General features: G+C 40.4%; 1 protein-coding gene across 7 annotated transcripts in view; it reads left to right on the forward strand.

Moving 5' to 3' along the window:
* LOC122712415 (phosphatase and actin regulator 4B) overlaps window positions 1-14,920 on the forward strand; it is a 331,216-nt gene that overhangs the window by 47,920 nt on the left and 268,376 nt on the right. The window contains exons 1-2 of one of the 7 annotated variants that reach the window (XM_043932083.1): window positions 7,208-8,140; window positions 8,959-9,959. The exons of 3 other annotated variants lie outside the window; for them this stretch is intronic. In XM_043932083.1, the coding sequence (XP_043788018.1) occupies window positions 9,650-9,959 (310 nt within the window). In that variant the 5' untranslated portion in view covers window positions 7,208-8,140; window positions 8,959-9,649. Of the gene's footprint in view, window positions 1-7,207; window positions 8,141-8,958; window positions 9,960-14,920 lie in introns of those variants that run through there. 3 more of the 7 variants (XM_043932081.1, XM_043932085.1, XM_043932082.1) reach the window with 3 other exon arrangements.

Here is a 14,920-nt window from a genome sequence, read left to right on the forward strand (position 1 = left end):
ATAAAATTCAATAAATTTCAGAAAAATATCGACTCGATATTCGGTTCGAATTACTCGAAACGATTCGAAAAATCGTGATAGAAATACCGATCACGATTGAGCAGAGGCGACCTTGCCCGCGATTCGCCGAACGAAACTGCAAGACAGCCCAATTTCAATCTCTCTTCGAGACGCGCAACCAACGAATCGAAGTCACCTCAAGACCCAGTGTCCCGATTTCGCCCTCCCCGTTATATTACTCTTGGCGGAGGAACGAGGAGGAAGGCATTCCGAGGGTGGCAGGGCTGTCATTCGAGGAATTTCCTTGCGGTCGTCCTTGCGGCGAGGTCCATCGGGCGCGATAGAAAACCGATGCAATTCGACGAGGATCCATCTTCCTCGATCCTTTCTCCCTAAAGGGAACCGGTATATAATCGGTCGAAGACAAAAGCCGTGTCAACGAAACGGCCGTCTCTCTTCGCTTTCTAATTGCAAAGAGATGAAATTGCTTAGGAAGAATTCTTCGTCGTGTTTTCGAAGCACGATCGTTTCGATGGGATAATTGGAAGAGGCTGCAATGATAATTATTTGGTGGATATCGTCGTATAACGATTTCTCGAGGAAGATTGGAAGAAACATTTCACGATGTTGTGCGATTTGAAATTGTGGAAAATCTCTGTTTTCAGCGTCTTGTAACAATTATGGAAATTTTATGGAATTTCGAAGGTAAAGGTGTTGTTTGAAGAATCTTATAATGGAGGGAATCATAAAGATTTCAAGGAGGACGAGAAGTGAAAATAGTTGCAGTGGAAGATCGCAAAGTTTTCGACGATATTGTTAAAATTGCGATTCGAAAAGTTGAAAAGTTGGTATTGATAAGACGGATGAGATGGATTTTTATTCTTTATTTCATCGTCTCGAATTTTTTTCCGCCAATCGTGTATATAAAGTAAGTTTTATATATCGTGGCTAATAAAGCCAGTATAAATCACAGTAGTTCCCTCATAAATCCTCGATCTGCAAAACAATGGAATACCCTTTTAGTCACGTTTTGACATCCGTCTAAATAGGACATTATGATCTTTGGAATATGTCACAACTTCTCCACGTTATTGAGAAAGAGGAACTTAGGGGTGACATCTATTGTAGAAACTTATCATGACATTGATTTATTGCCAAGAGAGATCGGTGAACGCTTCTTGGCACCTTCAACCGTTTAAATACAAACAGATATTACAAACGTCACCATTAAATTGTTCCAATTGTTATTAACATCTCGTGGAATAATCTCAAGATATAACTATTTTAAAATATTGAAGTCAACATTCCTCCTACGTTATTCCCTGTATATATTTATATTTTAATCTATTTTCACGTAATCTTTCGCACACGACAAAATCAATTTTGTGACAACATTATCAAAGCAATATTGTACAAACATTATATATTTTCTCTCGTAGCTATCGATATTTCATAAATCAAAAAAGAAAAAAAAATCAATCATGATCGTAACACCTTTCTCTCTCTATCTCTCAAATATCGCTTCAATATGATGAATCACAAAAGTGTTCGTGTCATCAAAACGAACGTGGGTTTACATTCTACGTGAGAAACTTGAAGTCTTTGCGATATTAACATCGTCCCTCGTAATAATCTGTCGAGAGTCTATTAAAAGAAAGAAAAAAAGAGAGAGAGAGAGAGAGAGAGTGGCTTTGTTTCTCGAGGACACACCTCTCGTAAATCCTGATCCGCCTTTACGCTTTTTGCAAGACGAGCTTTTACCTGGTAATCTATCTGAAATATGATTTAAAGAGCTATCAAGGGCACGATCGTGCGTTATCTGCGGAAAAACAGCTTCAAACGATTGCCGATCTCGGGGACGAAATTTAAAATTCTCTTTGATCCTTCGAATCAAAGATTCGTTGGCGAAATGAAGTTTCGAGAGAGAGAAAGAGAGAAAGAAAAGAGAGAACGAAAAAGAAAAAAAAGAAAATACGCAAGAAAGAAAAGAAAGAATTCAAGTTCAACGAGTTGTTCGTTAACGAAGTTGCGAGAAAGCAGAGGGTAATGAGATTCGAGGGTTTCTCCGGACGAAAGAAGGGAAAGAGGCGCGTTTCTCGTACTTGGAGTAATTTATTCCATTAGATTAATCCAAAGGGAGATCGCCATTTTCGATTATGAAGTTATCGTCTGCGGTTATCAGACGGTACATTTCGAATACTTTTATTCCTTGTTAATGTTCCATCGTCTTTCTCTCCTCGAGATTGTACAATTGCGCGGGGGTATTGTATCGAGATTACCGACTCGCTCGTATTATATCAACACGATAAAGGGATTAAATTTTTCCCACCCCCCCGTCCCATTGTCGAGCAAACGGCGGTAACGAGCGAAAAAGGAGGAAATTTAATTTTCAGATACGAGCTTATTAAATACGCGATTAAACGCGTGAACCCTTAAACCATTTTCCGTATGCGTTTTAAATGCTGGTATTTGTCGTGGCTACATGGTCGTTCCGTTTTTAATTGTTGAAATAATTTTATGCGAGACGCGATCCTTTTATAGAGGGAATTTATCCGATTTGTATTAAGGTGTTTACTTCCTATATCTATGAAATATTGATAAAGTATTATTTTAAATAAAACCTTTTGTAACGCGAATAAGAACGTAGAGATTAGATACCTCGCACTAAAAATTGTTATCGATAATTTAATTTAAATTTTAAAACAGAAATTTCTACAAACTATCAATTTAGAAACGATATTTAGGAATAGAGAAATTCTCGAAACGAAGAATATTTTATAGAGATAATTTATTCGATTAAAGTGTTATTAATAAAGTATTATATCAAATAAAATATTTGTAATGTGAATAAAAAAAAAAACGTAAGATGAACTTCGCATTGAATATTGTTCTCAATAACTCTAATCTTGTTACTTTTTAAAATAGCAATTTCCAATTGAATAAAAGGAATGAGAAATATTTAGGAATATTTAGATATTCTCGAAACGAAGAGATTAATTTTAATTGATATAAAATTTCACGCGAAGCTTCACTTTCCTTTTCTTTCTCTAACGCGTCCCCGTTAAAGCGGCAAAGTAGGATGAATTTACACGGTAATAAGGAAAGCAATCTCTTCATTACACCGTCCGTCGTTCCCATCCCCCTTAGCTGCCATTAATTTCCTGCCATTATCTCGTCGAACAACGTCTTATCCAGTCGGTTGGCCAACGATCCGGCGGACACAGTCACGCAGACTTTTGTTATCGTTCCATCTCGCGATAACCGTGTTTCAGTTCACCTTGATCGCAGATCCTTACGTCGATACCGTGCTCATGTTATAATGCGTCTAGATCAATTATATCGGCCCGTTACACAGGCTTTGTAGTTTCACGGTGAACAGTTACGTTTCAATGCACCTTCAACTTTCGAGCAATTTGTTCAAAGGTTATTGTTATACATTTTTGGAATCGATGGTAAATTATGGGGTACGAATTTTGTAAGCAATATTATCAGGTATTCATCGGAGGGGAAAAAAATAATGTAGATAATTTTAACGTTCAATTTTAACTTGTTTGAATAGAAACCGTAAATCAGATTTAATGAGTGAAATCTTTGAAACGAAATACCTTTTTTGATAGCTGATAAACATAATTCCTGAAATTCCGTAGATATAAATCTTTTACAAGGCATTAAAATTAAAATTGTGTAATTTAAAAGTTATTTTTATGCATCGAAATTAAACTACATAACGATTATTAAATTTTCAAATCAAAATATGGAGTTACGAATTGAACATAATTTTTTTCTCACATTAGCAAACAAAGATTTAATTATAGAATCTTAGAATAGGAATGCAGAGAAAGAAATTTGCAGAATGAAAAAGTGAAACCTGATAACTTTATAATTCTTATGGAATAATAAATTATTCCTAAAATATATTTTATAAAATATGTATGTAAAAGAAATATAACATCGTTTACGTATTAGCACTGCTTGGTTGTGGTGCTAAGTTCTCACTCCTTCGCTTTCTCGTGTGCAGTGCCTATTGCGGCGTACACTGAGAAGGATGGGTGACCGACCGACCACCATTATATTTCGCTACCTTTATCCATTTACAAACAAATATTTCCACTTCTGTTTTTCTGTTTTTCTTTAATCCTCTTCTTATTTCTCTTGTATAAATACGTAGTAAAATTATAATTCTATCTCGAATTCTTTTAATTTGTTTATCATACCCTTTGTTTATACACACACCGCTTTTTCTACATTCCAAGAAAATAAGTGGTTCAACGCAAAGGGATATTAAACTCCAACGGCACCATCCACTTGGTATTCGATTTCTGTAGAATTTACCAATCTAAGAGTGCCGTATATTTTTTTTTTTTTTCATTGCAAAAATCAATTTCTTTCAAAAAAATATTCAAAACTTCACGTTCAACGAAATTTGTAAAATTTTCATTTGAATCGCAACCCATGAAATCATTTTCGTTAAATTTTTATTCCAATCTTTTCCCATAATTATCATCACACGCGATGTATAGAACGTCAGATCGTCACATATTCCACTTACGATTAACAGCTCGCTATAAATAACCGATGATGGAGAGCGTCGGAGTTCGCGTGTCACTGGATACGCGTGATGCACACGACGCGTCGCATCGAAACGTAGCGGAATGGGAATGCAGAGTCGGTCAGAGTTACGTCTCTGGCGCGCACGATCGTCGAACAAATTCCAATGTGTCATTCTGGCCGGTGCACAACAACGCGTGGAAGGTGTTCGCACACGAGCCACGGGGAGCTGGTCGTGTTGTTTCGCGAATGCGATTCACGGAAAACGATTTTTCCCTCGGCCCCTGCCATTTGCGGAAAATTTATTCGCGTCTCGCTTGGCCGCTTGCTTTCGGTTGCTCGTTGCATTTAGGAAACTACGATGGAAGCACGAGGAAACGCAAGTTGAACGCTAGCTGGCCGCTCGGGGTTTATCGTAGATGCGCCGTCACTTTGCCTTAATTATACGTCTCCGCCTCTTAATTGTGAATTGTCTGGTAATTCGACTCGGCGAGGATGCTCGTTCCTTATTGCAATTAATAATACTGTTAAGTGGGCGGCATTCGACCAAACGGCCGAGAACCGTTCCTGGAATCGTTCGTAACATACTGAATAATTATAGATCCGCCAGAGAGCAGGCTTCGTACCAATTCGAGAACATATAGCGAAAGTATATCGTTCATCCATGCAATATCGCTTTTTTGGTGAATTTGATTTTTAATATATCTGATCCAATATAAATCTTTAAATAAATCTTTATCTTTTCTTTTGTAAAAATTAAGTTCGTTTTCGTAGTTACGACTCGTGTTTGCTTTGATAATTCTCTGATAACAGGAATTATCCAAATAATGATATCGATGATTGACGTCAATTCATTGATCGTCATTTTATAATAGAAGATAGATCACAACCTTAACCTTCAAGTTTGATACAAATAATAAACTAAATTTTAATTTATATCTAATTACATCACCAAACTCTGACTGATCTTACATATTGGTGAAATTATATACATATATAAATATAATATCTAAATAGAAACTCAGCCTTCTGCTTCTTCTCAACGGATTGACCTTAATTCGCATCGATCGGATGGATCGGCTGGGTCTATACCTGACTTTAATATTACCGACTGACCGATCAACGGAAGTGGTTACTTTGACCATTGAACTGAGTCGTAACGCAGCCTTTCCGTGACTTACTCGAGATTACGGCACACGTGAGTATATCGAGTGAAGATTATTTAAAACAGTTGTCCCTACGTTCGTACGGACACAATTACGCGTTGCAACGGACCCGTGTCGAGGCCACATTTGGACGCGAGAGGAACGGCTGGAGAACAGACGACGGACACTGGGCGAGTGCCAATAATCGCATCTCTTGGCCGTAGTTTCGACTATACAGGGTGATTCTCTCGCCCCGTCGACTTGAGAGCAACGTCGCCGCTCGAATACCTCGGCGATTGGTTCACAGTTTGTAACATCCGCGCGTCAACACAAATACAATCTTCCTCGATAATTTGTTATCATGATTCAATGGATGACGAAGCAAGCAATGTAAACCTTTTCGCATCGATAGATAATTTGTGTATTAAAACTGCCGCGATAATTCTTTTTAATCCAGTTTGAATCATCCTGTAGCTTTGAGACGCGCGCGTGGTTGGTTAAACGCCGCGATCGAGCGAGTAAAAGATGAGCGGTGGTGTTAGCAAACATCGTTCTATTTTCCGAATTAAATTCGAATTTCACTATGTGGCAGCCGTTCCGTCGCACGGAGGGCGGAGATTTCTCTCGAAACGTGCCAACAGCTGGCCCTCCCCCCCCCCCTTCCTCCTCTCCTTTGTTTCCCCAAGAGACGAGAGACGATTTGCACGCGAGCAGAGAAAAGAAATTCGCTTAACCATATACCGGGGAGAGGGTTGTGCGTTTCTCATATTTCAGTCTTCCGTTGTGACAGCGGCTAGACGGGGCCGAAACGATGGTAGATTCGCGAGTCGGTTTAAATTAGGGAGTCTAGACGCCTCGGAAATACCACGTGGACCGCGTCATGCTACATCCACCGACTTCCAATTCGAACGTTCGCGCCTCCGTGCTTCCGTCGATCTGTATCTGTGTTGGATCTAACTGGTGTGAAAATTTTCCTGTACAACGTTTAAATTTTTTGCCCGTGTTCGTTTTGTTTCTTTGTCTATTTGCGAAAGAATGGGGAATTTTAATATTCTCCAAAGTTTAGTTGGAAGAAGGTTCCAAGGATAGGGGGAACCGTCGCTGTTTCTCTAATTATTTGCCGGGATTCTTAATTAATTCTTGCATCGAAATTCCATTAACAAGTGGAATAATTGGATGCGTCTAAATAAATCTCCAGCTTTTAAGATTACGTGAAAATGAATTTGATTTCGCCGGAAGTTTGTAAAGAAAAGTTTGTAAATAAAGAAATCTATCTAATCTAATCTAAATGCAACTTGTTTAATAAAGTTTTCAACTGACTTTTATTTCCTATAATAAATTTTCTAAATCATTTCATAAAATGATTCAAGTTATTTCGCCTTCCTATACTATTTATTATACTATTTATTATAAAACCTAGAAGGCATTAATTAAATACCTGTAATTATTTTATTTTACCCATTTTATTTCACGCTTAATAGTTTGCAACCAGGAAGTTGATAAAATAAATTAAATTGAATATTCCTCCAGCAGGGGAACAATTTATTCCACCCTATAGTTGTGCAACCATGGACCATCCTGTTGCAACAGCCGGTTCGAGGCCCTTCGTAAATTCATTAATGAAAAATTACGACGAAGGCAGTATAGTAGCTTCACTTTCCCCCATTCTCGACTGGCGCAGCGTTGTCTCGTGGTCGGTGATACCTATCGGCGTCGTGTGGCGGCGCCATGGTCGCATGGCCGCCCTCAGTGTTCGCGAGCCTCGCTCGGTGTGTGTTTCGTGGCGCGGTTGTCGTCGTCGTTGTTGCCCGTTCATCTGGTCTCCGTTTGGTTTTTACATGTTACATCGGTGCAGTGGTAATTAATTCCGTCGCGAATCCGTCCCCACGCGAATCAACCAATCTGCCGTGTATACCGCGTCCTCGCGAATTCGTCAGTTTTTTCACGAACATCTCAACGCGAGACGTTTCTCGCGTTTGTGTCTCTCTCTCTTGTGCGCGACAGCGAGAGAGCGTGTGTGTCAACTTTCGTGTGCGTACTTCCCCGTCGACGTCGGTGTCGCCGTTGTATTTCTTCGTCGTCGTAGTCGTGATCGTGCTCGTCGTCGTCGTCGTCGTCGTCTTCTTCTTCTTCTCTCGTGCTAAGTCCGCAGTTCGTGGCATCGTGCCTCTCCACAATTGTGCCTGCATCGCTCTGTCTCTCTTCTACGTGCCTCTGTGCGTACGCGCGTAGTATGTGCTTCTGTGTTTATAATAGTTGCGTCCTTTCTCTCCGTCTCGCTCTCCTCTCACCTGCAGCTAGAAGGCACACAGGTGTCCCGTGAAGGAGTGGCGACGCCTGCCGTGAATCGTCACCGCTGTGATATTACGTCGAGAGGAGCTCTCGCGACTCCTCCATCGAATCCTGCCATCCGAAAACAGCCATCCACACTGCCCTGGAATTGTCAAGTACGTGTGTCCTACGCCACGTCGAAATATGTGTGCTTTGTGCGTCCACGAAATACGTCTCTACCGGCTCCACTTTTGACCACCATGCTGCGCGCTGACATTATACTCCGTTTCACCGATAAAACCGAATGCTTTCTGCGTGCGCTGTAACCCGTTCCGTATGTATGATTACGTTTGGCAGTCGGTATACGTGCCGGATGTTTGAGGTTACTCGTGTAAGCCGGCTTCGTTCCTCGAGCTTCGTGTATAACGTATATATACTAGCCTCGTTTATTGTATTTTACGTAACCATGAATGTCGTTTTATTTGCACCATAATCGTAAGATATTTTTCTTCCGCGCCAATATTATCGTATCTCGACCTTCGGCGTCTCGCCGCGTTTTCAAATGGGATGGGAAGTTAGGTTAGGTCGCTCCGTTCTGAGAAACGTTATTTCAACGCGTAAGATAATCTCGTTTCTTCGCGACTAAAATATTTTTTTACATGGAATACATTCATCCATATATCGTGCGTTCATGTGCGTGCAAATTGACATATCAATTGATTGTCAATTTATTAACAGTCATCGCGATCGATCTTAAACATAAAATTCGAAAGTCACGATCGAAATATCATATCGATTCTATCCTCATTTACCGAATAATCGATAATCGAAATCGACAGAGAGAAATCGGTGGACCGCGATGAGACGTTTCGTTGGACGATAGCACACAACAATCGTTCGCGTGGCCTCACCCGAACGATACAATGCACGCCATTCATGACAGCCAGTGCCATTAGCGAGAGAGTTAACGTTTTACCCCGTTCCTATTGCGCAGGACGATTTCGTGGAGCGTCGACCGGAGCCACGGAGTGTCTCGTGGCCATCGCGAGAGAAAAAAAACCGCGGAAGGCTCGCGTTCTCTTCCTTCCGTTATAAATAAAGACCATCGAACCGACTTTCAAGAGTCGCCCTCTTCGTGCCGGCCATTTTTCATACATAGAGTGCCATAATCGTCCAAAACGTTTAATAAGAGAAATTTTTGCCAAATCATCGACACCATTGAAATTTTCAAACGATCAAGTGATACGGAAATCCTGCCATCTTGAATATCTGTTATACCTTTTTTTATCTAGCAATAATTAAAGATAAAGGGAAAGAAAGAAGGAAATTTTTACAAAAAAGTGCAAGTGACAATCAAGATCGAATAATTTCTATCGTTATCTATCTATTGAAATCTACTGTAATCGCGTAAAATCAACGGATAATCGGGTGCAGCGAGCACGGTAGCCGCTGCCAGAAGCGCATAGTGGATCCCATAAATTTTCCTCGGCGATCGTGAACGCACTAAACGCCGAGCCGTGGAGCTGCCTCGAAGTAACAAGCGACGCGAGCCGACCTCTCGACCGGGCAGTCGTCAGGATGTTTCAGCTGGCCAGCAGCCGGTAGCTTCGTTGCCGGGCCTGGTTGCGATCCTCAGTCCTTGGAGGCGGAAAAAGCGGGGCCGTTTCAAGGATCGGCCGTCGACGATGTCCATACGCGTGAGCGGCGTCTATTTGGTGCCAAGCCCGGCGGCCAACAACGAGCCGGCCAATGAAAAACCGAGTAACCTGTCGGTGGAGAACAATCTTCACCAACAGCATCATCATCATCATCATCACGCGGCGAAGACCGTGACGATCGTCGCCGGACCACAGAGGAGCAACAGCCTGGATTATTTAAATTTCGAGGAAAAAAGGCAGATCATCGCGTCGTCGTTATCGTTGAGCGATTTTTTGGCTCATGGACCGGCAGCTGCTGCCGCCGCTGCGAAAGAGGTCGCTGCCAACACCGTTATTGGTGAGTTTTGCAATAATTTTGCTAGTTCAAAATGGCGGGAATAATTTAAATTAGAGAAATAAATTTTGGGCTGCCTTTTTTACTTTGTGTCCGATACTTAATCCAAGGCTAAATAAGATAGACTAAGAGTTATTAGGAATTTAGTTAGAAGCGTTAGTTTCCATCTGAATTATAAATGCTTTGGTTAGATTTAATCCTTCTGTTGCCGTATATGTTTAGAATAAGAAAGTAGATATTATCTATTCTCCCGAAATTACGCAAATATCACCTATATCTTGCTAGGAAAATTTCAGAAAATCAATATTTCGAAATTCAATTTGCTTCGAAATTTTTCTTCGAAATAGTGAAATAGTGGTACGGCAATTGGCGTGTTCTCAGAATTTCTCAAAGCCACATTGTTCTATCTATTGGTTCCATTAGCCGTTCAATCGGTCATTACCCGGATACCCACTTTTCAAGATCCCCCAACTCCTCAACAAAGGAACAATAGCCGGCACCCAGGGTGCTCCTAAGTTCTGCCTAGCCTTCTACCTGCCCAGCCATTCTCGAGTATCTCTCGATCGCGATCAGGTGGCTCGATCGCCACGATTCCATGCCTCGTACTTTCGATTACACCGCGGCGACGATCGTCCTCCATTGTCGTCGCGCATCGTGGCCCTCGTGAACGAGGCTTTTTATCGGGAAGGCAGCGCAGCTGCACGCGATTACCGTTCTCCACGTGAATCGTGGAACTCCACGCGAACGAGCATGCCTCTCGTAGTAGTAGAATTACAGAGAGGGGGGAAAAAGTAGGAAGAAAGAAGAATGGCGAGGAAAAAGGGCCGAAGACGTCGAGGAAAGGAAATGAGCGTGAATCGATTATACGTAGTACGATATAGAAAGGATTATAAATTAATCATTCGTAGGCAGATTGAATCTTTTTTCTATCCGATTATTAATTTTGTTATATCGAAACGATATTATTTATTGTTCTTTGCTATTTCTAATCTATCAAAAATTGTTAAATCTTCAAACAAGATACAGAAAGAAAACGTTTCACGATATGTAAGAAATTATTCATATAGAAATACAACTTTCTCTATTAACTATATTCGCGTATAAATGATAATTTTCTTTTTTCTTTTTTTGTTTTTTAAACATCCTTTCAATCGAACCATTTTTATATTCAAAATTTCTCAATAACGAACTTTCTTATCTTCACTTTTACTTATTCCTCTTCACTCAACTCTTTCAATCCTCAAAACACGATTACTTCGACTGCCTATTAATTTTACAACCTCATCATATCTCGGCGCCTATATTATCCAAGCGTGGAAGAGAGACAGACTCGAGTTCCACGGCTTGTAAACAAACCCTCCGACTACCTACACGTGCTTTTCTCCCCTTTTCTTCTTCTTCTTTTTCCCTCTCTCTCTCTCTCTCTCTCTCTCTCTCTCTCTTTTCATGTCCTCTTCCGGGATAGCTTCCACAGCTATCTCGTCGGATCGGCGGTCGTTGCTCGAGGAAGGGACAAAGGTAGGCGGGGACAGGGAGTCTCGAGCGAGCAGAGAGAAAGAGAGGAGAGCGAGTGCACGTAGGGTTGGTGGCTGGGCCTCACGTTCTTCCTCTCTTTCCTTTTTTAACGGGAACGCTCGCGCGAAGGGAGCTTTGTTATCGCGCTCCCACGAAAAGCCTCCTCCATTGTCGTGGCCGCCTTTTTGTTTCAGCGCCCGCGGCCCTGATAGATCGTTAGCCCTCTCTTCGTTGTCTTCTGATCGCTCGTGGTTGGTTAAGTCTTTGTCTCCACTGGCCTGGAGAATTAGTATTCTTCTGCTGGATGCGTGCAGAATGTCACAGGTTTATTGAATTGTTTCAGATTTACCGACTCGCTTCGTCTCTCTCTCTCTCTCTCTCTTTTTTGATCGAGATTTAGATTACGATAGAATGGAAGAATGCGTTGGTTCTTTTTTTGCTGGATTTTTACAGAGGAAAAATTATTTTTATTTGACCAACGAATTATCGCTTGCTTTTTTTTTTTTTTGATATCGATCGTAGATTGGTTTGTATTTATTTATTTATTTTTCTTTTATCAATACTCGTTTGGAATATGATAAAATTTATTATTCGCCTCTCACTGCGCTTCTTATGCACTTCGAAAGGATCCAGATTAAGATATGTATAGATAAACGGGAAAATAAAGATAGGTCGAACGGCGAGAGAGATAACGAGGGGGGAATATTAGCGAGAGAGATCTCATTACTTAATATAATAACTCTCTGTTAGGATCTGTATTCTAATTTAAAGATAAACTCTTCGCGACATTTTTACGCTCAGATTGAACATCTTCAAGGATATTTCTAAAAACCGATTATCCCTTAAACGAATGATAATTACTTTTCTCGCCAAAACATCTTTCGTAACTCGATGCGAAAGATACACGATACATCATTCGAATTTATTTACTTGAAAAATACGAGGGGCGTATTAGAAGCTTGGAAACGTAATTTCCAGGAACACTCAGTGTGGAGGAGCATCGACAGTTTCGAACAAGTGATCCCCTGTTCGACCCCCGCTCTCAAATTTTCTCGGCCGGGGAATATTGATCAGGAATCTTGTTATCCGCCTTCCGCTACGTGTGACCACTTTTCATGTTACTATTTCATCATGCAACACGTGTTACTTGGAAAGTAACCAGCCCCGGTGCGGCTGTGGATCGTGTTCGAGCCACGTATATTATACGTGTACCGGCGGTGCGTTGTTGCAGGAATACGCGTAAATCTAAGCGGTTTACTTGCACGTGCATCGTGGACGCATCGCGCGCATACAGCAATTTGCATGCGGAACAGCCACGGATTTTAATACGTTCCTCCTCGGTGTCTTCCTCGCGACTGAACCGCCTTTATATTCGTGCGTGACTCGTGTGTTTCCAAACATCGAAAATGTCGTATTAACGCGCGTATTTTCCTTTTCGTTTGTTTTGTTTCGAATGTCGAACGAAAGGGGAATCATTAATTCGGGAGATATTAAATTCCTTGGAATAACGCTTTGAATATGCGCGAGTGGCCGTGCGTGGATGTGGATAAGGATATCGCCAAGGATATTATTAAGGATGTCTTAATGCGCGCGTAATTGCATTCGCTCGTGTTTGTTCGCCAAATTGTGAATCGTTTGAATTAATTTCCAAATGCTGTGTATTTTTCGAGTGTTTTTTATATATATATAAACGGTTTATCGATTCTCACGTTTCCATTATCGATAGTTTACAATACAGTAGCAGTAGACAGATGTAAAACTTTCATTAGGCGAGACAATGGGTTTCTTTGATATATCGTTCCTACGAGATGCTTCAATGCACTCGAGGAGATCTCTATTCTATTTTTCTATTTTTCTCCCGCAAACTTTATTGTGTTCGGATGATATTTAATCTCCTTCTGTCTACCTTCTTGCAATTCCTTTAACTCTCGAAAAAATAAAATCCTTTTTCTTATAAGATAGGATGAAAATGAAAAGACGAGGAGTTATAATTTGAAGTACGAACTCGTGCTGTCTACCATACGATTACGGATTAAAGGTATATTGAATTTCTAAAACTGACTAAAGTTAGTGAAAAATCGCCCCTACGATATATCAAAACCGCAAACATCATGCCTATAATACTCGGATCGACGAAGGTGCGTGGATGATCGATAGCCGCAACAACAGCCACTCTCGACTTCCACCGCTGAACAGGAAACGTTAACCTTTCGTACATCCGTGTTTGCGCATTCATTAGCGCGGATAATCGATGGCCCGCGATCGACTCGCACGATATCGACTTCATCATCGATATTTCGGCCTATCCGTTCGCAGCGTGTCGTGGTTATTTCCTCCCTGGGGGATTGCTCTTCCGTCGTGGCCAATCAATTTCATCCGAGTGTCTTTCTACGGCAATCTCCTCTTTTCGATCTTCTATTTTTTGTATAAGCAATATGAATTATGGCTAATGCGTCTTCGAGTGGCAAATACGCATCATTCTCTTGATCATCGGAAATATTATTTCATCATTCGTTGTTACCTATTTAGACGATTCAGAATCGAGATTTTTTTTCTTTCTGGAAAATTTAAATTTTCGAAAGATATTGAATCGTTGTGTACGATTAAGAAGCACGATGTCGGAATTCATTTCGCGGATAATCGGTAGTTTTCTCGCGCATCTGTTGCACAATTCCCGGAACGGCTTAACTACGGTTAAGTGCTAATGACGAATCGCGTATTAGGTACCCGTGGATGATTGATCGTCGGCCTAAGGGAGAGGGAATGATTAAACGGCAACGCTGCGAAGGCGTGTCTTATATCACGAGTTCTCCCTTTATTCGATATTTCTTCACCTTGTCACAGTGAAAAAAAAGAATTCGAAACGAAGAATTCTATGATATGTAATAAGAAAATAGTTGCTCGTGAAAATTTTTAAAGGAAAGTTTTTGGAACAATCGTATTATGCATAAGATAATATTTAAGAATTAGATATGAAATAAGTTAACTAAAGTGGAATGTATTTCATAGATTCAAGAAATTTAGATCAAGGAAATTTGGGTCTCTATGAGACTTGGAGTTGCACGATGCATTTAGATTCGAGAGTTTAAATTTCTGGAATAGAATAATAATTTCCAAGATTATGATTATAGTTGTAACAATAGATGTATAAAAGAATGGAATAATACAGGTAACGATTCTTCGAGGATGTATGTTAAGTGAGTTGTTTAAATCTTTGCTTGTAGCAAGATAAAAGAGATTATCAAGTTTACGTCAAGTTTGTTATTTCTCGTAGTTGTAGATTCTTAGAATTACTTTTATTCTTATTTGTTTTTGCAGCTTGTTAGAAAATCTATAAAAACTGTTAAAAACTCGAAATTGAGAAAGAATCGTGTGTTAATTTGTTGTTGTTAGAATCGTGAATCATTCTGATGACATGGTATAATTTCAAGCAATTGATAATTCTATTT

This window comes from Apis laboriosa, unplaced genomic scaffold (assembly GCF_014066325.1).
Source record: "Apis laboriosa isolate Shangri-la unplaced genomic scaffold, ASM1406632v1 scaffold1_cov151, whole genome shotgun sequence".
Taxonomy (NCBI): Eukaryota; Metazoa; Arthropoda; class Insecta; order Hymenoptera; family Apidae; genus Apis; species Apis laboriosa.